General features: G+C 46.3%; 1 protein-coding gene across 3 annotated transcripts in view; it reads left to right on the top strand.

Moving 5' to 3' along the window:
- Positions 1-2,204: 2,204 nt before the first annotated feature.
- Positions 2,205-24,595, top strand: part of ZNF18 (zinc finger protein 18) — a 30,040-nt gene continuing 7,649 nt past the window's right edge. Inside the window, exons 1-5 of one of the 3 annotated variants that reach the window (XM_023244532.2) lie at positions 2,205-2,270; positions 14,408-14,916; positions 16,660-16,849; positions 17,250-17,329; positions 24,486-24,570. In XM_023244532.2, coding sequence (XP_023100300.2) covers positions 14,527-14,916; positions 16,660-16,849; positions 17,250-17,329; positions 24,486-24,570 — 745 coding nt within the window. In that variant the 5' untranslated portion in view covers positions 2,205-2,270; positions 14,408-14,526. Of the gene's footprint in view, positions 2,271-2,298; positions 2,980-13,327; positions 14,313-14,407; positions 14,917-16,659; positions 16,850-17,249; positions 17,330-24,485; positions 24,571-24,595 lie in introns of those variants that run through there. The other 2 variants (XM_019817184.3, XM_003996215.5) reach the window with 2 other exon arrangements.

Below are 24,595 nucleotides of genomic sequence, written 5' to 3'. Positions count from 1 at the left end.
CCTGGGGTGCCTGGGTTGAGCGTCCCACTTTGGCTTAGGTCATGATCTTACTGTTCATGGGTTCAAGCCCCATGCTGGAACCTGGAGCCTACTTCATATTGTGTCTCCCTTTCTCTGTCCCTCCGCCATTCTCTCTCTCTCTCTCTCTCTCTCTCTCTCTCTCTCTCTCTCTCAAAAATAAACATTAGGGGCACCTGTGTGGCTTGGTTGGTTAAGAGTTCAACTTTGGCTCAGGTCATGATCTCATGGTTCTAGAGTTTGAATCCTGCGTTGGGCTCTGTGCTGACAGCTCAGAGCCTGGAGCCTGCTTCGGATTCTGTGTCTCCCTCTCTCTCTGCCCCTCCCCTGCTCATGCCCTGTATCTCTTTCTCTCAAAAATAAACATAAAAAAAAAAAGACATTTAAATTATACTCCATCCTCAACACTGTCCATCCCCTCTCACCTTGATTTAATTTTCTTATCATTGCCCAACATACTTATTACTACTTGTGTATCTATTGTCCAGCTCCTTCATAAAATAGAAGCCCTCTGAGGGCAGGAACTCTATCTGTTCAGTTCACTGTTGCATAGCCAGCTGACAGAACAATGCCTCTGTAGGAGGCATCTGATAAATATTTATTGAATGAGTGAGTGAATGAATGGAAAGAGATGATAACTTTCCCTTATTTCCTAAACTGAGGTATAGATCTCCCAAATTTTAAGACATATTTTTTAGTGGTTCAGTCTGTTCAGAAAGAAGGGAGATTTCATGCTTCACCTCAAGGTGCCAGTTTATAAAGACATTATTAAACTACCAAGTGTCATTTCTATGTCAGGAATCATCTATCGGGGTTAGAGCTCTCACGGGTTCTGAGGATGGGCTTCAGAGCTCTGTGAACTCCTTAAATTTGTGTGGAAAACGTTGTATGTAGAGTGCATTTCCCTTGGGAAAAGAAGTATAGCTTCCATCAGATTCACAAAGTATCTATGGCCCAATTAAAGGGTTTGGATTGTTATTATCTTCTTTGTGTATTGATCAGCTAAGAGCTACTATGTTGAAGATAAAAACTCATCACCTTCCTTTCCAAACCAGCTTGTCTCTTGACTTTCTTAGAAGCAAAGCCCTCAGTGTCAGAAGAAACAGCCACTGCAGGTATCCCTTTAAAATGCCCCCAATTAATTGCTACCCTGCTGCTCAAGAACTCATAAAGTAGCACTGTTATGCAAGTCGACTTTAGAAATTTCCACTTGGGTTAAGCTGAAATGGTTTTCACACATTGGGTCTTGTTCTGGCCCTGGGACCAGGAAGAACATGTTAAATCTCTTTTCTTCCCCTTTGGTTAGTTTTTCAGATATGTGAAGATACCATGATTCACACCTCCCCCCTTTCCGAAGGCTTTTTCTCCAGAGATGTGTCCAATTCCGCTAAACGTGCCACAGGGCCGCTCGCCACACTGCAACTGTTTCCGAACGCTCCCCAGTGTTGCCAACTGCCCAAGACTGAACACACATAGGATACACGTAGGTATCCAGATTTCCAGATTTGGATACTTCTATCAGCGCAATTTAGTATCACAAAACGACTGTTGTGGCTGAGCGCAGGATGGGTGTGGAAGAGACAGGTGGAGAATGGAGAGAGGGCAAGGTGTCTGAGCGATGAGGCAAAATAGTAGCATTTCGCAGCTTCTAGCCTGAGGGAAAGGGAAGGAGAAGGGGAGGAGGGAGGATGGCATCCCTGTTGAAGCAGAGTGAGTTTGGGGGAGGCAGAGGGGAGGGAGACAGAAGGACACACGGGACGCGAAGGCCGGGAGACAGGTTAGCAACGCATGGAATGCCAACACGGGGGAGTGGAAAGAGAGAGCCCAGGAAGTGCAGAGCTACTGTGAGTTGGAGCATCGAGGAGGTCGGGGAGCAAATCCAATGCAGCAGGGAGGCTTCGGCTGAGCACCTAGGACACGGACAGAGTCGCAGAGGTGTGGGACTGGGCACGGGGTATGCGACACACACGGGAATTATCTTGATAGACCCTCGCAGCGCTCGGCCCAGCCTGTCGGCGACAAGAGAAGGGACGAACGCTCCAAGCAGGAATGAATGACCCAGCCGCCCCCTGCGGGCAACCGCGAGCGGCCACGGCGCCTGGGCTACGCGAGCGGGGCGGGGCGACGCAGGCGGCCAATCGGAGCCCGCGGCCCAGCTCCGGCCCCGCCCCTCCGTCCCGGCGCCGGCGCCGGCGGCGCGCGCAGCCGCCGGCCTCCCGGAAGTGCGCCCGGAGCCGGCGTCGCGGGCCGAGGTGAGCGCGCGCGGGCTGGGCGGGCCCGGCCGCGGCCACCCGGGGTCGGGCGTGGCGTCTCCCGCGTCCGCGCGGGGCTCAGCTGGGCCCCCAGGGGCGACGGCGGGGCCGGCGGACGCGCGCCCGGATGTCTCGGAGGGCGCGGGGCCGCGGCAGGGGCAGGGAGGCGGGGCCGAGCGGGCTCAGGGGTGGTGGGGACGCCGCTGCCCGGCGCTGGCTCTGTGCCCCGGATCCTGCGTACCCCGCCGGACTCCCGGGCCGCGCCCCTAGACTGGCAGCTAAACCGGGCCGCTCCCTGTGCCTTCCCCCAGAGGCTGGAAGGCAGGGGCCCCTCGTGGGCTGAAGCCCGGAGCCTCCCTCCCCGGCGTCCCAAGGGTGCTGGGGGGCCCGGCGTGGAGAACACCTGGGTGGGGTGGGGAGCGCCGCCCCGGCCTCCAGGACGCAGAATGCCAGCGGCACTCCCCTAACTCCCCTGCAGTTTGAACCAGCCTCGAAACTCGCCCCCCCCCCCAAATCTCCCGACGTTGGGGGCTCCTCTTCCCCGGAGCACAGGCCTTCCTTGGAGTTTCCTGGGTTCCAATTCGGCCGCCCCTTGTGAACATCAGAGGTTCCTAATCCGCCAGGATTAGAAATGGCAGGAACAGGGCCTAATAAGGAGCTGATGCGTAGCTGTTGGAGTAAAAATTACTCCTAAGGCTCCTTGTGGACGGTAAGGCAGGCTTTTTATTTAGGGGCCCGACCCAAACGGGGTTTTGCAGGCGCAGAGAGAAATTGGGCTGTGTTCCGAATACAGCAAGGACGAGTGAGCTCCGTGGGGAGGATCAGTGGATGGAAAATTACTAAGGAAACGTGGGGTAAAGGGAACGGGCTGAACCGACTTGACAGGAGTTTAGCCGAAGGCAGGCCCGCGTGCTAAGGACTTTGATCAGATATCAGGGGTGGTCAGATTTACAACGTTAGGATGTAGCATTTAACCAGCTCTCGAAGATGAGGGTTTTTCCCTGATCTGGACTCAGCAAGATTCTTGCTGAAACGGGACTCAAAGGGTCAAGGGCAGAGCTGAAAGGCCAGACCAAGTCACAAAGAGGACTCAGGAGCTTGACTAGATTTTGCTTAAGGAGAGAGTCTTTGTCAATAGTAGGTACACAACAAAGGGCTACTTGTATGCACATTCATAGTAAGCGTGCTTACCTAAAAGCATATTTAATTTTTAAAAAATTTTATTTATTTTTGAAAGAGGGAGAGACAGAGCATGAGTAGGGGAGGGTCAGAGAGAGAGGGAGACACAGAATCCGAAGCAGGCTCCAGGCTCTGAGCTGTCAGCACAGTCCCATGCAGGGCTCCAACTCAGGAACCACAAGATCATGACTGGAGCCAAGTCCCACGCTTAAGGACTGAGCCACCCAGGTGCCCCCCTAAGAGTATATTTTAAGTTCATTCTCATTTGTTAGAGTTTTAATAAGAACTATGCATTTGGGATAACTTGAAGTGTTTTTCGGTTCTCATGAACTCATTAGGTTATAAACTACACCCTTTATAAAATAATTTAATTTGGAATAATTGAGACATTTTACTTAGCATTTTGTTAGGATATAATTACTAAAATCAAGTTTAAATACAAGATTTACAGTTTTCCCTAAATGTCACTTTCCCGAAATGTAATCTATGCACTCTTAATTCAGGAAGGAAATAAATCTGAATAAATCTACGCATCAGTCTCTTGATCTTTGAAATCTTTTTACTTGTTATTTAAAACTCAGGAGCCAAACAGATTTAGATTATGAAGGGTGCTTGTATATTCAATTTTGTGACACGTTTATTTAAAACTGCACATTTTTCCTCTAGTTTTCTATAAGCGGTCTCCTATAAGTTTGGATATGTTGTGTTTTCACTGCCATTCAATATGAAAACATTTTAATTTCCATTGTCCTTCTTTTTCTTTGGCCATAGGTTAAGAGTTTTGTTTTTAAATAATTTCTATATATTGACATTTTCTAGATATTGTTACCGAGTTCTAATTTCACTGTATTATGGTCAGAGCATATATACTTTGAGATTGTAATCTTTTGAAAACTAATCATGCCTGTGGTCTGCTTTGGTGAATGGTTCGTATGCACTTGAAATGAATGTGTATTCTATAGTTGTTGAGTCTGAACATCAGATCAAGTTGGTAAGTTGGTTTACAGTGTTCAGATTTTCTGTATCCTTACTGATTTTTTTTTTTTTTTTTTTGTCTACTCCTTCGATCAACTATGAGGATCTGCCATTTTAGACCTGGTATTAAGTGCATATACATTTACAGTTTTGTGTTGTAAATGACTAGACTCATTTATAACGAAATGTTTCCCCATTTCTTTTTTGGTCTTGAAGTCTCTTGGTCAGATATAATATAACTGTACCACTTTTTGTCTGCTTGCTGTTTGCATAGGATTTCTTTTCCCCATTATTTTATTTCCAAACCATCTGTATCTTTATGTATAAAATGTCTCTTGTAGACACTGTATGACTGGATGTTGCTTTTCTAAAATTTTTTTTTTCAACGTTTATTTATTTTTGGGACAGAGAGAGACAGAGCATGCACAGGGGAGGGGCAGAGAGAGAGGGAGACACAGAATCAGAAACAGGCTCCAGGCTCCGAGCCATCAGCCCAGAGCCTGACGCGGGGCTCGAACTCACGGACCGCGAGATCGTGACCTGGCTGAAGTCGGATGCTTAACCGACTGCGCCACCCAGGCGCCCCTGGATGTTGCTTTTCTAAATCTGACAGTCTTTACTTATAATTAAAACGTTTAGTCCACTTACATTTAATGTAATTACTGATATGGTTGAGTGTTGGTCTACCAGTTGTCTTTTTTCCCCAATTGATCCTTCTGGTTTTTATTCTTCTCTTGATGTTTTCTTATCACATTTTGGGATAGTGAATGTTTTGGGGGATTCCTTTATTGGTTTTTAAGCTGTAGTTCTTTATATAATATTTTTACACCTAGCAGTAGCGTCTTTAAATGATCAAAGTTTACTTTAACTTATTGGAATCTACTTTAATATTTGTACCACTTTATGTCACAATTTACATTTATTTCCTGCCTCTCATTTAACACCTTTGCATTTCCCGTTTGTCACCTTAGCACCACTCACTTCCTATTTCGTATTCTTTTTTATCACTTCATAAATGTAATAACCTCACAACAGATTAATTCCTTATGCCCACTCCTTTGTGCTGTATTTATGTCATTTACTTCTACTTATGTTCTGTTTACACTGTTATTATTTTTGTATTTAATAGTTGCCTTTTAAGGAGGTTAGAAGTAAAAGCATAGTATTTCTATATTCAGTATATGTTTACCATTTTTAGAGATCTTCATTCCTTTCTGCAGATCTGAGTTTCTCTGCAATTGGAAAGGTGTCCTTTATCATTTCTTACATATAAATCACTGGAGAAAAATTTTCCTAGCTTATTTATTTATTTTTATTGAAGTATAATCAGCATACAATGTTATGTTGGTTTCAGGTGTATAGCATATTGATTTGACAATTCTATACATTTCTCAGTGCTCATATCAACTATACTCTGTATGCTGTATTTTTCATCTCAGTCATTTGTTTTATAACTGGAACTTTGTATCTTTTTTTTTTTTAGTTTATTTATTTTGAGAGAGAGATGGCACAAGCAGGGAAGAGGAACAGACGGAAAGAGAGGGAATGGTAAACAGGCTCCATGCTCTGTGCAGACCCCAGTGCGGGGCTCAATCCCACCACCCTGGGATCATGACTTGAGCCAAAATCAACCGACTGAGCCACCCAGGTGCCCCGGAAGTTTGTAGCTCTTAATCCCTTTTATCTGTTTTGCTCATAACCCCTACTTACTTCCCTTTTGGCAAAGAACAGTTTGTTCTCTGTATTCAAGAGTCTGGTTTCTGTTGTTTGTGCATTTGTTTTGTTTTTTCATATTCTACAAATAAGTGAAATTATATGGTATCTTTCTCTCTCTGTCAGACTTACTTCATTTAGCGTAGTGCCCTCCAGGCCTATCAAATGTTGTTGCAAATGGCAAGATCTCATTCTTTTTTATGGCTGAGTAGTATTCCATTGTGTGTGTGTGTGTGTGTGTGTGTGTGTGTGTGTGTGTGTGTGTACATATATACACACACCACATCTTTTTTCATTCATCTGTCAATGGACGCTTGGGTTTCTTCCATATCTTGGCCATTGTAAATGCTGCAGTAAACATAGGGGTGCGTATATCTTTTTGAATTAGTGGTTTTGTTTTCTTTGTGTCAATACCAATAATGGAATTACTGGATCATGTGGTGTTTCTGCTTTTTAATTTCAACATAATGGTTGCACCAATTTACATTCCCACCAACAGGGCTCTCCTTTTTTGCCACATCCTTGCCAACACTTGTTACTTCTTGTCTTTTTAATATTGGCCTTTCTGACTGGTGTGAGGTGATACCTCATTGTGTTTTTCATTTGTATTTTCTTGGTGGTTAGTGATATTGAGCATCTCTTCGTGTTTCTGTTGGCTTTCTCTGTGTCTTTGGGAAAATGTCTGTTCAGGTCCCATGACTATTTTTTTAATTGGGGTGTGTGTGTGTGTGTGTGTGTGTGTGTGTGTGTGTGTGTGTTGAGTTGTAGAAGTTATTTATACACTTTGGATATTAACCCCTTATTGGTTATATAATTTTTTGGTGATGGTTTCCTTTACTATGTAACAGCTTTTTATTTTGGTGTCATCCCAGTGGTTTATTTTTGCTTTTGTTTCCCTTGCCTGAGGAGACATATCTAAAAATATGTGGCTAAGGGCAATATCCAAGAGATTACTGCATTTTCCTTAGGAGTTTTATGGTTTCAGGTCTCACGTTTAGGTCTTTTTTTTTTTTTTTTAATTTTTTTTTTTTTTAACATTTATTTATTTTTGAGACAGAGAGAGACAGAGCATGAACAAGGGAGGGGCAGAGAGAGAGGGAGACATAGAATCTGAAACAGGCTCCAGGCTCTGAGCTGTCAGCACAGAGCCCCACGCGGGGCTCGAACTCACGGACCGTGAGATCATGACCTGAGCCGAAGTCGGACGCTTAACCGACCGAGCCACCCAGGCGCCCCATCACATTTAGGTCTTTAATCTATTTTCGGTTAATTCTTGTGTATGGCATAAGAAAGTGGTCCAGTGTCATTCTTTTGCATGTAGCTGTTCTGTTTTCTCAGCACCATTTATTGAGAAGATTGTCTGTTTCCCATTGTATATTCTTGCCTCTTTTGTTGTAGATTAGAGCACATGGATGCAGGTTTATTTCTAGACTCTATCCTGTTCCATTGGTCTGTGTGTCTGTTATTGTGCCAGTACCATGCTGTTTTGATTCTTCCAGCTTTGTAATACATCTTGAAACCCTGGGAGAAGAGATCCCTCTAGCTTTGTTCTTCTCAAGAATGATTTGACTGTTTGTTGTCTTTTATGGTTCCATACACATTTTAGGATTATGTGTTTTAGTTCTGTGGAAAATGCTGTTGGTACTTTGATAGGGATTGCACTGAATCTGTACATTGAGTTGGGTGTCATGGGCTTTTTAACGATATTCTTTCAGTTCATGAGCATGATCTATCTTTCTATTTGTTTTTGTCATCTGCGGTTCTTTCGACAACTTCTTATAGTTTTCAGAGTACAAGTCTTTCACTTTCTTTGTTAAATTTATTCCTAGGTATCCTTTTTTAAAAAATTTAAGAAAATGTTTACTTATTTTTGAGAGAGAGAGAGAGAGAGAGAGAGCGCGTGCGCACACACACATGACTGAGCGTGGGGGAGGGGCAGAGAGAGAGGGGGACACAGAATCCGAAGCAGGCTCCAGGCTCCAAGCTGTCAGCACAGAGCCCAACTCACGAACCGTGAGATCATGACCTGAGCCAAAGACGGATGGACGCTTAATTGACTGAGCCACCCGGGTGCCCCAGCATTATATTCCTTTATGTGAAGTTATAAATGGGATTGTTTCCTTAATTTCTCTTTCTGCTACTTCATTATTAGTGCACAGGAACACAACAGATTTCTGTATGCTAATTTTGGATCCTGTAGCTTTACTGAATTCATTTTTCATTTCTAATAGTTTTTTCATGCAGGCTTTAGGGTTTTCTATATATACTATATTATTTGCAAATAGTGACTTCTTACCAGTTTGGATGCCTTTTATTCCTTTTTCTTGTCTGATTGCTGCAGCTCAGGCTTCCAATACTATGTTGAATAAAAGTGATGAGTGGACATCCTTGTTTTGTTTCTGACCATAAAGCAAAAGCTTTCAGGTTTTCACTACTGAGTACGATGTTAGCTGCAGGTTTTTCATGTATGGCCTTTTTATTTTAAGGTATGTTCTCTCTAAATCGACTTTGTTGAGAGCTTTTATCATGAATGGATGTATTTTGTCAAATGCTTTTTTGGCATTTGTTGAAATGATCATATAGTTTTTATTCTTTTTCTTGTTAATGTGATGTATTACATTGATTTGCGAATATTGAACCAATTGATCGAGGTTTTTTTTTATTTTTATTTTTAAATTTTTTTTTTTCAACATTTATTTATTTTTTTGGGGACAGAGAGAGACAGGGCATGAACGGGGGAGGGGCAGAGAGAGAGGGAGACACAGAATCGGAAACAGGCTCCAGGCTCTGAGCCATCAGCCCAGAGCCTGATGCGGGGCTCGAACTCACGGACCGCGAGATCGTGACCTGGCTGAAGTCGGATGCTTAACCGACTGCGCCACCCAGGCGCCCTAACGAGGTTTTTTTTTTTAATGTATTGTTGAACTTGGTTTGCAAATATTTTGTTGAGATTTTTTGCATCTATGTTCACCAGAGATATTGGCCTGTAGTTTTCTTTTTTTTGTAGTGTCTCTGTCTGATTTTGGTGTTAAGATAATGCTCGTCTTGTAGAATGAATTTGAAAGTTTTCCTTCCTCTTCTGTTTTGGAATAGTTTGAGAAGAATAGATATCAACCCTTCTTTAAATATTTGGTCGAGTTCACCTGTGAAGCCATTTGGTCCTGGACTTTTGTTTGTTAAAAGTATTGGTTAGTTATTCAGTTTTGTTACTAGCAGTTGTTTCATTCAAATTTTCCATTCCTAATTCAGTTTTGGAAGATTGCATGCTTCTAGGAACTTATCCATTTTTTTCTAGATTGTTTAATTTGGTGGTATATAATTTTTCATCATACTCTTTTATAATCCTTTGTATTTCTGTGGTTATTTTTCTTTCATTTTTACAGAAATTTTTAAAAATGTTTATTTATTTTTGAGAGAGGGAGAGACAGAGTGCAAGCTGGGGAGGGGCAGAGAGAGACAGGGAGACACAGAATCCGAAGCAGGCTCCAGACTCAGAGCTGTCCGCACAGAGCTCAACGTGGGGCTCGAACCCATGAACTGTGAGATCATGACCTGAACTGAAGTCGGATGCTCAACCAACTGAGCCACCCAGGTGCCCCTTTCATTTCTGATTTTATTTATTTGAATCACCTCTCTCTTCCTTTTTTGATGAGTCTGGCTAAAGATTTATCCATTTTGTTGATCTTTTCAAAGGACCAGCTCCTGGTTTCATTGATCTTTTTCTATGTTTTTTAGTTTCTATTTTTATTTCTGCTCTATTCTTTATTATAGTAAGACCTTGGATCGCAAGTAACTTGTTTTGTGAGTGTTTCTCAAGACGAGCAAACATTTCTAAAAATCTTACTTGATAAACGAGCGATGTCTTGCAATATGAATAGTATGTGATGCTCAATGTCACATGATCACAAGTGAGCTGGTGGTTCTTGAAATTCACTTTTTTTTTTTTTTTCAATGTTTATTTATTTTTCGGACAGAGAGACAGAGCATGAACAGGGGAGGGGCAGAGAGAGAGGGAGACACAGAATCGGAAACAGGCTCCAGGCTCTGAGCCATCAGCCCAGAGCCTGACGCGGGGCTCGAACTCCCGGACCACGAGATCGTGACCTGGCTGAAGTCGGACGCTTAACTAACTGCGCCACCCAGGCGCCCCTGAAATTCACTTTGATATACAAGTGCTTTGGGTTACAAGCATGTTTCCAGAATGAATTATGCTCGCAAACCAAGGTTTAATGTGTTTCCTCCCTTCTACTCGTTTTGGGTTTTGTTTGTTCTTCTTTTTCTAGCTCCTTTAGGTGTAAGTTTAGGTTGTTTAAGATTTTCCTTCTGAAGGCAGGCCGATATGGCTATAACTTCCCTCTTAGAACTGCTTTTGTTGCATCCCAAAGATTTTAGGTTGTTTTCATTTGTCTCCACGTATTTTTCGATTGCCTCTTTGATGTCTTGATTGACCTCCTCCTTGTTAGATAGTATGTTGTTTAGCCTCCATGTGTTTGTGTTCTCTCCAGATTGATTTCTAGTTGTGGTTAGAGAGGATGCAGGATATGACTTTAGTCTTTTTAAATTTACTGAGACTTGTTTTGTGGCCTAACATGTGATGCCTTGGAGAATGTTCCAAGTGCACTTGGAAATAATGTATCCTGCTGTTTTTGAATGGAATGTTCTGTATATATCTATTAGTTCCATCTGGCCTACTGTGTGGTTTAAAGCCAGTTTCTTTGTTGATTTTATGTCTGGATGATCTATCCGTTGATGTAAATAGGGTGTTAAGTTCCCCTATTATTATGGTATGACTGCCAGTTTCTTCCTTTATGTCTTGTAATATTTGCTTTATGTATTTAGGTGCCTTTATGTTGGTCGCATAAATATTTGCAATTGTTATATCTTCTTGTTAGATTGATCCCCGTATTATATGGTGTCCTTCTTTGTCTCTTGTTTATAGTCTTTGTTTTAAAGTCTGTTTTGTTTGATATAGTATTGCTACTCTGGCTTTTTTGTCCCCCTCCACTTCTATTTGCATGGTAAATGTTTTTCCATCCCTTCACTTTCAATCTGTACGGAGTCTTTAGGTCTGAAGTGAGTCTATTACAGGCAGCAGATAGATGAGTGTTGGTTTTTTTTTTTTGTTTTTTTTTTTTTTTTTATTCATTCAGTTACTCTGTATCTTGATTTGGAGCACTTAGACCATTTAAAGTAATTGTTATAATTACATATTTATCGCTGTTTTAACTGTTTTCTTGTTATTTTTGTAGTTCTCTGTTGCTGTCTTCTCTTGCTCTCTTCCCTTGTGGTTTGATGGGTTTCTTTAGTGTTATGTTTGGATTCCTTTCTCTTTATTTTTTGTGTACCTATTATAGGTTTTTGATTTGTGTTAACTGTTGGGCTTGTATATCACATTTATAACAGTCTCTGTTTAGTTGATGGTTGCTTGAATTTGAACACATTCCAAAAGCAGATATCTTTCTATTCTTATTTTTGAAAGATGTTTTTACTGGAGTGGAAATCTGGGTTGATAATTCTTTTCCTAGAATTTGGATTTGGTTCTTTGTTATAATTTCAATTTCTCTGTGGAATGTCCCTATGTCTTCTTTCATTATGGCTATATTTTTCTTGCAGTCCTTGGGCCATCTTTGGGTTGGTTTCTCCTGTTTTTTTTTTCCATGACTTCGAGTCACATTATCATGTTTTTAAATGTCTAATAATTTGGGGTTACATCTCGAATATTGCGGGTGGCACATTGTAGGATTCTGTGATCTTCCTCTGAGGAGTATTGAGTTTTGTTCTGGCAGGCAGTTGAGTTACTCATTGATCACCTTTGACTTGAGTTAGCTTGGTTTTATGCCTTGTTAGGACAGAGCTCTCTGGAAAGGCCAGAGTGTATCCTGAGGCATTCTAACTTGATTAGGCCAGACCAGGAGGCTGCATTTCCTCTGTGGATCTTGTTGATGCTTGGCTTTAGGCTCTTTTAGGGCCAGTTTAGAGTAGATCTTACTCTAGGGCATTGTATTTACTCCTAACAATCCTAACACGCAGCCTTTCTGGTATCTCAGGATGCTTTGGGTATTAACGAGGTCTCTCCATTCTTAATGGTCACAAACTCAAATATCTCTCATTCCTGATTGGCATTTATTTTGTATCTCTTTTGCTCTTAACCCTGTAGCATCTGCTGTCTGTTAAACTTTGCATAACTTCACCCTGCCCCTGTGCAGTCCAACCCTTGGCCAAGGGCTCACAGGAAAACCCCACACAGACTTCTTCAGGACCACCCCCCTCCCTGCCATAGCTCCATTCTTTCCACTGATCTGTTGTTCAGATTCCAGATACTAAAGCGGCTCCAAGTTCTGATCTCTCCCTCCTCAGTTTGTTGAGACCACCGAACTCCGCTTGAGCTCCAGCTTCCTGCACCATCGTTGGGAAATTGTCGCCATGCGGTCAGCCAGGATGATCATGGGCCTCTTCCCCATGAGGTTTTCTTCTCTCGCGGACCTCATTCTTGTCTGCCAGTTGTCTAGTGCAGGAAAACAATTGCCCTAAACGTTTTCTGTAGTTCTGTAGTTGTTGACAGTGGGTGGGCTGGTCTTACTAGCAGGTACTCTGCTGTGGCCAGAAACAGAATTGCTCAAACACGTCTGTACTGAGCACATCATCAGCATGGCACCCCGGCTTCTGTTTGAATAAATGAACGAAATATGTGGGTTTCTTGTTGAACCAAAAAATAAGTGCAATGAGGTCCACATATGAAACCTGTAATATTGGGTTAATCCTTTATTAAATTAAAAAAAAAATTATTTGTTTTTGAGAGAGAAAGAGAGAGACAGAGCATGAGCGGGGGAGGGGCAGAGAGAGAGGGAGACACAGAATCTGAAGTGGGTTCCAAGCTCCAATCTGTCAGCACAGAACCCGACGTGGGCTTGAACTCACGAGCCCTGAGATCATGACCTGAGCTGAAGTTGGATGCCTAACTGACTGAGCCACCCAGGTGCCCCTGGATTAATCCTTTTTACTTCTTTCCCTTTTTTTTTTTTTTAATGTTTCTTTTTGAGAGAGAGAGCGACAACATGAGTGGGGAGGGGCAAAGAGGGAGGGAGACAGAGAATCCCAAGCAGGTTCCCCACTGTCAGTGCAGCGCCCAATGCGGGGCTCATACGCACAAGCCATGAGATCGTGACCTGAGCCGAAATCAAGAGCGGGGCACTTAACTGAGCCACGCGGTGCCCCTCACCCTTTCCTTTTTTTGCTTGAAACGTTTTATTTTTTATTTTACTTTATTTTTTGTTTATTTATAGTTTTTAAATGATTTTCTGATACAGGATGAGTTGTTTGAAGTGCTAGGCATGAAGACATTCCTTCCTGTACCACAAGAAAAAGGCAGCTATGAGAAACTGGAGTATTCTACCGATCTCTAATTAAGCCAGACAGATTAACTGATTGGGTGTGTCTGTTTGCTTTTATGGTTCCAATTAGTGTTTTGGAGGAATGATGGCCTGCAGCGCTTTTATAACATTTAAGGATTGGCCCAATAATCCAATATTAGGATCCTATGCAAGATAGTTAACTAGAAATAGTTAAATAAACTGATCCTTTAAGCATTTCTAAATACTACCTTTGTCATTTAACATTCCTTTTTCCACCAGCTTAGCCACTGTCTTCCAGATTTTTAGGCCAGTTGCCATAAAATAGTGCTCACTTAGTTCAAGGCCAGAGGAGTGTTTTGGGGGGTAGTCACTGTTGGTTCTAAGCCTTCTCTAACCCCGGAGTCGAGCATTTCATTTGGGACAGGTTTTTCATCGATTCCCACACAGTCTCGTTTTCCACACTGCCCTCAGAAGAGGTCACCTGGAAATTTCGTTGCACCTGTTGGGGAAGAATTAATTTGTCCTCTTTCACCCCTTATTCCTTATGGAAGCATCAGGTCGTTTCAGCGTCACCCCTTCTAGGGTGTTGATGACGTCTTTGTTCAGCTTTACCGTTTAGTCTGCACGCTCGCGGGGGCAGTTAAGGAAGTGTCGTGTGGAAGAGCCGTTCACGTGGAAAGCCAGGGTGAAAATGCTTCACGTGATGCATTTTGTCCTTCTACTGGGTCTGGCCCTTTGAAGCCCAAGAGAGAATGTCGTAAGACGGTCTGGGTGAAGATGCCAGTTTAGATACGGTATTAAGCGACTTGCTTGGCAGCTTCAGGTTTGTAATCTTTCAGAGGAGAGTAGTGGAGCCGTTGCTTCTCAGGTAGGGCCTGTGAATTCGTTCTCACTGATGCTGTGTCCTTCTCTGTCCAGCACCGGCTCTCTGTCCCTCTCTAGTGTCCCTGTGAGAGCCTCGGTGAAGACTTGGTCCCCCCCCACCCGAGACAGCCCCCTCCGGGAAACCCTTCACCCAAAGGGACCCGCCGAGCCAGATGATGCCTGTCGACCTGGGGCAGGCCCTGGCCCTGCTGCCGCAGCTGGCGAAGGCCGAGGACTCCCCGTTCTGCGGACCGGACGCTGCCCCTCGAGGGGAGCTCTCTAACCCCGAGACCGCCCGCCAGCTCTTCAGGCAGTTTCGTTACCAGGTGACGTCTGGGCCCCACGAGACCCTGAGACAGCTTCGGAAGCTCTGTTTCCAGTGGCTGCAGCCAGAGGTTCACACGAAGGAGCAGATCCTGGAGATCCTCATGCTGGAGCAGTTCCTGACCATCCTGCCCGGGGAGATCCAGACGTGGGTGCGGACCCAGTGTCCGGGCAGCGGCGAGGAGGCGGTGACCCTCGTGGAGAGCTTGAAGGGAGACCCCCAGAGACTGTGGCGGTGGGTAAGCAGAGGGGGTAATCCGCCAGCGAGGCACAGGGCTCCCTTGGGGTCTCACGAGGCGTCTTGTCTTTTTTTCTGACTCTCAGCATGTGTGGTTTTCCACACTAACGACCAGTTCTCCAACTTTCTTTTCATTTCTTCTCTTTTCTTTTCTTTAATGTTTTGTTTATTTTTGAGAGAGAGAGAGAGAGAGAGAGACAGAGTGTGAGCAGGGGAGGGGCAGAGAGGGGGATGGAGACACAGAATCTGAAGCAGGCTCCAGGTTCCGAGCCATCAGCCCAGAGCCCGACGCGGGGCTGGAACCCACGAGCCGTGAGATCATGGCCTGAGCCGAAGTCGGACGCTCAACCGACTGAGCCACCCAGGCACCCCTATTCTCCAACTTTCTGATACCAGCCCGGTGTCGTACAAGTCCGTTCAAACCCGACACTAACATTCTGGGGTTGGCAGACCCAGGGGGATAAGGGTCATTCTGACGAGAATGCTCTTATTTTGGACACCAGTCACAGGTCACACAGGCCAACTGTCCTTAAGACCGACTGGCTGGACATTTGCCGGTTCCCACAACGCCCTCCCCGGGTTGGACAGGGAATGACTCCCGGAACTCGCGAAAGCACGACTTACACTTGCTGGTTTATGATAAGGAGCGTGATTCAGGAGCAGCAGCAGGAGGCCATGGGGATGGCGTGGGGCTTCCGTGGCCTCTCCCTGCATGCCGTGCGCCCGGCACTGCTGTGTGTTCACCAGCTTAGAGGCTCCCCAGACCCCATCATTTGGGGAGCTTGATGGAGGCTTCGTTACTTAGGCATGAGAGATTAGTCATTGGCCATCGGTGACCGAAAATCTCCGGCCCCTCTCCCTTCCTCAGAGGTTGAGGGTTGGGGCCGTGAGGTCAATCCTCTGATCACCCGGTGGGCATCTCTGATGACCAGCCTCCGTCCTGAAGCTCTCTGGGGGCCCACCAAGCGTCCGCTGCTTAGCCTCAACTCAGGCGTGATTGAAAGGGGCTCATCATGAATAACAGAATTGCTCCTGTCACTCCCTTCCTTTAGGGCAATTCCAAGGGTCTTAGCAACTCTGTGCCAGGAACCTGGGACAGAGACGAAATCCGTGTTTCTTATTATATCGCCCCAGTGTGTCCCCGTGTCTCCCCTAATTCTAAGGCTCCCTGGGACTCTGACCATTACAAACAGAGGCCAAAGCCTCTTGTCTCTGTCCATCTTTAGACTCAAGTGTCCGAGAAGTTGTACAAAGGATACCTGAGTTTTCACTGGTGGAGACTATCCAGTAGAAACACATTGTCGATGAACTTTCCCTTTATTTTTTCTTAATGTTTTTTAATGTTTATTTATTTTTGAGAGAGAGAGAGAGACAGACAGAGTGCAAGCAGGGGAGGAGCAGAGAAACAGGGAGACACAGAATCCGAAGCAAGCCCCAGGCTCCGAGGCATCAGCACAGAGCCCGATGCGGGGCTCGAACTCACAGACTGTGAGATCGTGACCTGAGCTGAAGTCGGACGCTTAGCCGACTGAGCCACCCAGGCGCCCCTCAGGTCGCCTTTGGCCTCCCCTCAGGTCGTTTTCCTCACAGCTTCCTGCTGGTCTAGACGGAAAAGCTCGTGTGCCTCTTTCCCTGTTCCATGTCCCCGAGGACCGCCCTGTGGTCTGTTATGGAGCATTAGCTGTGTTTCTTTCAGAACCCCTCATTCTGGATCCTTCAGTAACTAATTCTGTGTGGTCTCTAGATCAGCATCCAAGTTCTGGGACAAGAAATCCTATCGGAGAAGACGGACTCCGCAAGCTGCCGCGTGGGGGGAGCGGGGCGCCATCTTGAAATGGCGTCTCAGGAGCTGGGACCTCGGGCCTCCCCCTCCAGGCCTGGGGAGCCGCCGAGCCGTGCTGTGAAAGAGGAGTCTGACATGGAGCAGGAATTAGGTGAGGGGCGCTTCCTCGCGGTGGCATGTGGTGAGTTCTCGGGGAAATCTGGGGGCCGTGGTTAGTGGGCCTAAGACCGAGTGGAAAATGATATGCCGCTCGGATCAGGGTATCTCTGGAAAGTCTGGAAACGGAGTGGACTTAACCGAATCCCTCTGAGGGGGAGCTCTGGTCCGTGAATCTCCTCTATGGCTGGGCCAGACCACGTGAATTTTGGTTCGGAGGAAGGAGGAGGAAACTGTGGGTGAGACTGTTGGGAAGGTTGGAGCGAGCTGGGGCTGGTTGGCGAGGGAGGGACGGGCATCACTTCTGATGTGTACCGACCGATTGCATCGGTGCCCTCTGGGGAGTGGTTTGCGACGACATCTAGAGCCTTCCAACTTGCTGTTCCTCGCTTCAGCGCTGGCCGCTGCCGCCCTGGATGAAAGGCTCGTGGGAGACCAGGACTTCACGGCCTCCGTGCTCCAAGCAGCACCTCAGGTGAGCCGGCTTCCCTGCTTGTCTTACCCCCGCCGGGGCTCCAGCGGGAGCGTGGAAAGGGGACGTGCTGTCAGAAGGAGAGAGGACGGCTAGCAGGGCAGCAACAGGCACGTGGAATGAAGCCCGAGTCCCAGTATTTCTCTTGAGGCAGAAGGCTGGGTGATCGTCACCTTGATAACGGAATCTGGACCCCTTCTTCCTGGAGGAAGTGGCTGTGAAGCTTCCCTCTTGTTTGTCCTGCTCCTGCTCTTGGGGTGGTGCGGAGAAAAGACTCGATTTCCTGGTCTCGGCCTCCCCCACGGGAGTCAGTTTGAGAGTTTGAATGGTTACGGGTCATGTGGGCCAGGCGACCTCCCCCAGCTTTAGGGAGGTGTAGTGGACAAACAGTAAACCGCACACATTTCAAGCATACGGTTTGGTAAGTTTCTTGACACGTATACACACGTGTGAAACCATGTTCACAATCAGGTTGATAAACATCCCTGTTACGCCCACGGTTTCCTTTTGCCCCTTTGTGACCCCTCCCACCTGCCCCCCCACCGCCCCCAGTGCTGAGATCCCAAGGCTGCCACTGAGCTGCTTTCTGTCACCATACATTAGCTTGCATTTTCTAGAATTGGGTGTGAAATGGAGTCATGTCATCTGTACTCTTAACTTCGTTCTTCTGCGTGTAATATATTTTTCTTGCTTCTTTTGATATTTTCTCAGTGGTTTTTAACGGTTTGACTACGATGGATGGCCTAGGACTCGTTTTCTTCGTGTGGGGTTCTTGGATCTGTGGGTTTATAGTTTTCATCAAATTTGGAAAATCTTGACCAGTATCTCTTCGACCATCTTCTGTCTCCCTTCCTTCTCCACTTCTTTGTGGAGTTTGAGAATAACCCCCACGTGGACTCTGTGTGAGGATAACGTGTGTACGTTCTTTAGAGCTCTCCAGGTTGTCCCAGAGCGTTATTGATGCTTTCTGTCTCTATTAAAAAAAAAATCTCTGTTTCATTTTGGATACTCCCTGTTCACGTGTCTTCAAGTTCAATAATCTTCTCTTCTGCTTTGTCTGATCTGTTGTTAATCCCATCCAGTGTATTTTTCATCTCAAATGTCTTTTTCATCTCTAGAAGTTTGAATTGGGGCTTCATTATATTTTTCACATCTGTACTTAACATGTTCTGTTGTTCCTACATTTTCTTGACTGTACGGAATATGGCTATAATGTCTGTTTAAAAAAAATTTTTTTTTAACGTTTTATTTATTTTTGAGAGAGACAGACAGAGTGTGAGTGGGGGAGGGGCAGAGAGAGAGGGAGTCACAGAATCTGAAGCAGGCTCCAGGCTCCAGGCTGTCAGCACAGAGCCCGACGCGGGGCTCGAACCCACGAACCGTGAGATCATGACCTGAGCCGAAGTCGGACACTTAACCGACTGAGCCACCCAGGCGCCCCTATGATGTCTATTTTAGTGTCCTTGTCTGCTAATCTGTCACCTGTGTCATTTCTGAGTCAGTTTGGATGGATTGATTGATCTCATTGTGAGGTGTTTTCCTGGTACTTACCATGCCCAGCAACCTTTGATTGGATGTCAGACGTGAATTTTACTTTGTTGGGTGCCGAGTATTTTGGCATTCCTATAAAAGTTCTTTTTTTTTTTTTTAATGTTTGTTTATTTTATTTTTACTAAAAATTTTTTTAATGTTTATTTTTGAGAGAGACAGAGTGTGAGCAGGGAAGGGGCAGAGAGAGAGGGAGACACAGAATCTGAAGCAGGCTCCAGGCTCTAAGCTGTCAACACAGAGCCTGATGCAGGGCTCAGACCCACAAACTGTGAGATCGTGACCTGGGTCAAAGTTGGACCCTCAACCAACTGAACCATCCAGGCACCCCTTTTTATTTTTTAAAATATTTATTTATTGATTTTTGAGAGCAAGAGAGAGCAAGCATGTGCACGAGTGAGGGAGGGGCAGAGAGAGGGGGAGCGAGAGTCCCAAGCAGGCTCCACGCAATCAGCACAGATCCAGACTTGGGCCTCGAGCTCATGAACTGTAAGATCATGACCTGAGCCAAATCAAGAGTTGGACACTTAACTGACTGAGTCACCCAGGCGCCCCATTTATTTATTTTGAAAGAGAGAGAGTGCATGAGCAGAGGAGAGGGGCAGAGGGAGACAGAATCCCAAACAGGCTCTGTACTATCAGCGTGGAGCTTGACTTGGGGCTCGAACCCACGAACCGTGAGATCATGACCTGAGCCGAGTCAAGAGTTGGATGCTTAACCAACTGAAGCACCCAGGTGCCCCCCTGTAAATGTTCTAGAGCTTTGCTCTGGGATGTGACTGAGTTGCTTGGACGTAGCTTTATGGCACCAGAGAAGTCTTTAGTCTGGGCTCATGTCTCCCACCACCGAGGCAAGACCCTTCTGTGTATCGTACCTGATGCTGCTTGATGTATGAGGTTTTCCACTCTGGCTGGAAGGAACTACCTACCGCCAGCTCTGTTTGCTCTGCTTCTCCTGGAGGCTCCTTCCCAGACCCGAGGGGGACCCCCTGGAGATCTCCGGAGCCTTCTCTCCGTTCAGCTCCCCGCTCTGGTCTGCTGCCCTGCTGACTCTGGCTGCCTTCGCCTTCCCAGACCCTAGCAACTTCCGCCAACTCTAGGGGGAGGGGGCCGCCTGACTCAGCCTGGCCCCCCTGCCTGTGCTTCCGGGCTGTTGTCTCCAGGTGGTGCGTTCGGCCAGTGCAGGGCTCACCTGATTCGTCTCCTCACTTTCAGGGAGCTCTGCTCTGCTCCGCCTGACAGGCGGTGTCCCCCAACCGTTGTTTCCTATATTTTGTCTCCTTTTCCAGTTGTTTCAGGAGGGAAAGTAAATCTGGTCTCTGTTACTCTATCCAAAACAACTTGGGGAACAGGTTTATTTTGAGTATGTAGTTAACAACTCTGAAAAGTTGCATTTGATAAAAATAAAGTTTTTCTGGGGGCACCTTGGTGGCTCAGTCGGTTAAGTGTCTGACTTCGGCTCAGGTCACGATCTCGCGGTTTCACGGGTGCTGTGCCTGGAGCCCTCTGTGCCGACAGCTCGGAGCCTGGAGCCTGCTTTGGATTCCGTCCCCATCTCTAACCGCCCCTCCCCTAATCACACTGTCTGTCTCTCTCTCAAATTTTAAATAAAGATTAAAAAAAATTAAAAAAACACTACAAAATTATTTAAAAAATAAAGTTTTTCTGGAACCCGTACGCCTTGATCAAAGCGTTGTTTCAAACCTTCGGGGAACTCTGCGGTTCTCTAGAGAAGGTAGGGGCAGGGAGGCCAGTGGGTGGTGGTGATGTGCTGCCCAAGCCCGGTGGGAGCTTCAGATTTCGAGGCTCAGGGATGTAGAAACCAGAATACGAACTTCACAGTTCACCCTGGGAGAGGGACGGGAGAGGGCAGGAGAGGGACAGACCTTTTTAGTGACTCAGGAGTACCTGTCTTCCCACTTTCAAGGTACCTAGAAACCAAATTGTTAGGTTTTGTACAAGTGCAAAAGATTTGGGTATTCTGTGAAATATTTCAAGCAGACGTGAGGATTACTGTTGCTTCTGTAGCAAGTACAGAGTGTTCCTATGAGAGGTCTGTGCAATTTATGAACATCTTTTAGCTGGTAGAATTAAGCATTAACGAAACATTACGTAGCAGCATTGACCGTGACTTGCCTGTGTCTGTGTGCATTTCCCTGTATTTAGCAGATAACTGATTAACAGCCCCTCGATCCAGACAAACAAAAGTCATTCTTAACCGCTTCCAGCATCCCTGCTCCCAACTATAACAAGGGCCATGTGCACCTCCAGAAGGGGCTTGATATTTAGTGGACGCTTTGTTACGTGCAGGGGATCTTGCAATAGATGTAATCACTCCCTCGAATCTCCTTTATAGGTTAGGAGCCTCGTGAATAATGCCAGAATAATGAGGTAGCATCCCCACGCAGTTTCATCGTTAGAAGCCAGGAGTGAGTTAGAGCCTCATGCAGACTCGGGGATGCTTTTACTCACATTCCTGCGTCTTCAGATTTCGGGAGAGGAACACAGTGCAGGGGGACCTGTGTGCAGGTCAGCTGTGGCAGCGTCTCACAAACCCACAAGGTGGCGCTGTCTCCACACAAAATCAAGGGTAGTTTTGCATCAGATTCCATAGTTTTGCATCAGATTCACGGGAAGCGTGAGGGGTCTCCTATTCAGCAGTGTTTGCTCAAACCTGTTCTTCTCCGGAGGTTGTGAAGGTAGCTTCATTCACAGATTAACACAATAAGCTCACAGTTCTACGAGCTCCTTTCAAAACTGAACATTTTATTTTATCTTTTAAAGGTTATTTATTTATTTTGAGAGAGAGAGAGAGAGAGAGAGAGCGCACGGGGGACGGGCATAGAGAGAGGGAGAGAGAGAGAACCCCAAGCAGGCTCCGCTCTGTCAGCATGGAGTCCAACGTGGGGCTCGATCTCACAAACCGTGAGATCCTGACCTGAGCCGAAATCAGGAGTTGGACGCTCAACTGACTGAGCCACCCAGGCGCCCCCAAAGTAGAAAATTTTGAATTAAAATTAAAATAAAAAATGTGGTTATAGTTAATGCTTAAGTATATCGTGAAATACATTTAAGTCACTTTTTGCATTTTTATCCTAAAAAAAATCCAACCCCGTGTTTTCTTTGTAAAATTTTTGCTTAGTACCTGCTAATTGCAGACTTTTGGGTAAATCATGCTTTTCCAGACCTTTCTGCTTCCCTTTGATATGCTGTTAGGCAGACTTGACCTAGGACTGAGAATGGCTTCCCTGAGCATACCTCGTGCCCTGAGAATATCTCATTTTCTTATTCGCCCTCCTCATGTTTGCTCCCTGTAGCCTGGCTATTCATAATAGTGGGTGGTTATCAACTTTGGGGTTCCTGAAAGAGTACAGCATCCCTTCATTTTCTCTGCAAACCCTGGTGAGCGTGGGAGACCAAGTGTCCCGTAGGCCGCACATAGAATAACACTACTACAGGCGTGATTTCCGAGGAGTTATTTGCCGAGGGCTTTATATCCCCCAGACAGCATGCACCGAGAGCCTGCTCTGTCCTGGGCATCGTCTCGGGGCCTGACAAAGTACACACTGGAGCTCATGTGCTAACGGGGGCAGCTCTTAGCCAAACACCTGTGTGCGTGCATCTCTGAACACCTACGTGTTCGCTAGGCCGGTGAATGCCAGGACTGAAAACTAGAGAGTGCTGTGAAGACAGGGGATGCCTCCGTTATTTCTGTCAGTCAGGGTGTGAGTGTTATCCCACCACCAAGTGAGAATGGAGGCTCAGAAAGGTGGTGTCTCTTGCTGAGGGTCACGCAGGTAGAAGTGGCAGGGCCGGGACTCAAAAACCCGGCCCGGTTGAGTCACACAGGTAGAGTTTACAGCCGAGACTGGGCTGTTGATCACTCTGCCGTCCAGACTGGGTCTCCAGCGCTCCGCTCTTCGGCGGGGAGATGGGGATTTGAATCCACAGACGTGGACTCCAGCTGGGCAGCGTTGCCAGGTTCGAGGCTCTAGCCTCCAGTTTCACAGGAGAAGAAGGGCATGTTTTGGGGGATAATTGAGGCACACCTTGCTCCAGAGAACCCATCGATTTTCCACTGAGTGGGAGGAAAACCGGTCTAACGTTAGGCTGTAAACTCAGAACTGTTGGGGAGGCTCCACGTGTGCACGGAGGCAGCCCTCTGTCTCTGGTCTGAATCCACTGATCTGTTTCAGAGAGACTAGGATGCGTCCGACTTCCTTGTGGTCGCTTCCCACCTTTTTGCTGACTCGCGTGTGGTTTTCTAACAAATTCCCTTTTAATTCCTTTTCCCTCTTGAATTTCCAGAGTTTTAAAACATTTTTTTAATGTTTATTTTTGAGAGAGAGAGAGACAGACAGAGTGAGAACAGGGGTGGGGCAGAGAGAGGGAGACACAGAATCCGAAGCAGGCTCCAGGCCCCGAGCTGTCAGCACAGAGCCCGACGCGGGGCTCGAACCCACGAAACGCGAGATCGTGACCTGAGTCGAAGTCAGACGCTTAACCGACTGAGCCCCCCAGGTGCCCCATGAATTTCCAGATTTTAATGAAATATCGGGAGTATCAGATTCCGACTGTTCAAAGACCTCTATTATAAGCATTGAGTTAAAAAAAATAAGGGGTGCTTGAGGGCTCAGTGGGTGAAGCATCCAACTTTTTTTTTTTTTAATCTTTATTTTTGAGAGAGAGAGAGAGAGAGAGAGAGAGAGAGAGAACAGCAGAGGGACAAAGAAGAGGGAGACAGAGGATCCAAAGTGGGCTCCACACTGACAGCAGAGAGCCCGATGTGGGGCTCGAACTCACGAACTGTAAGACCGTGACCTGAGCTGAAGTCAGTTTCTTAACTGACTCAGCCACCCAGGCTCCCCCAGCATCCAACTCGTGATCTCAGCTCAGGTCGTGATCTCACAATTGGTGAGATCAAGCCCCTCATCGGGCTTCACGCTGACAGTGTAGAGTCTGTTTGGGATTCTCTCTCTCCCTCTCCCTCTGCTTCTCCTGTGTATTCTCTCTCTCTCTCTCTCTCTCTCTCTCTCAAAATAAATATTTAAAAAAAGAAAGAAAGACAGAAGGACAGGGTAGAAGAAGCTTTTGCCTTCTCTCTGTGTTCTTGACTCTTAAGTATGTGCAACTAAAAAGCCAGCACTTAAAATCTAGATGTATTCTTTTTAAAAAAAAATTTTTTTTTTCAACATTTTTAAATTTATTTTTGGGACAGAGAGAGACAGAGCATGAACGGGGGAGGGGCAGAGAGAGAGGGAGACACAGAATCAGAAACAGGCTCCAGGCTCCGAGCCATCAGCCCAGAGCCCGACGCGGGGCTCGAACTCCCGGACCGCGAGATCGTGACCTGGCTGAAGTCGGACGCGTAACCGACTGCGCCACCCAGGCGCCCCTTAATCTAGATGTATTCTAACCAGGGCAAGAAATACTGACGTGGAGACTGTGGTTTTCCCCTTGGCCTCTTCCCTTGAACTACCTCCTGTGATTCCTTCGATCATCTGATGGCCAGGCGGCGAGGGCATAGGCCTGTTTTCCTCCACTTTCCTACAGGGAGGGAAGGCTGGGTTCAGAAACCTGCGTTGGAGTCATGTCATCACATGTTTTCTAGGAGCCGTGGAGGCACCTGGAGTCCGTCCAGAAGGAGCAGTACTGGGATCTCATGCTGGAGACCTACGGGAAGATGGTCTCCGGAGGTGAGGGTGTGGGCCAGTCCGGTGG

The sequence above is a fragment of the Felis catus genome, chromosome E1 (genome assembly GCF_018350175.1).
Source record: "Felis catus isolate Fca126 chromosome E1, F.catus_Fca126_mat1.0, whole genome shotgun sequence".
In the NCBI taxonomy this organism is placed as follows: domain Eukaryota; kingdom Metazoa; phylum Chordata; class Mammalia; order Carnivora; family Felidae; genus Felis; species Felis catus.
The sequence above is the reverse complement of the archived record's forward strand: the minus strand, read 5'-3'. Positions and strand labels throughout refer to the sequence as shown.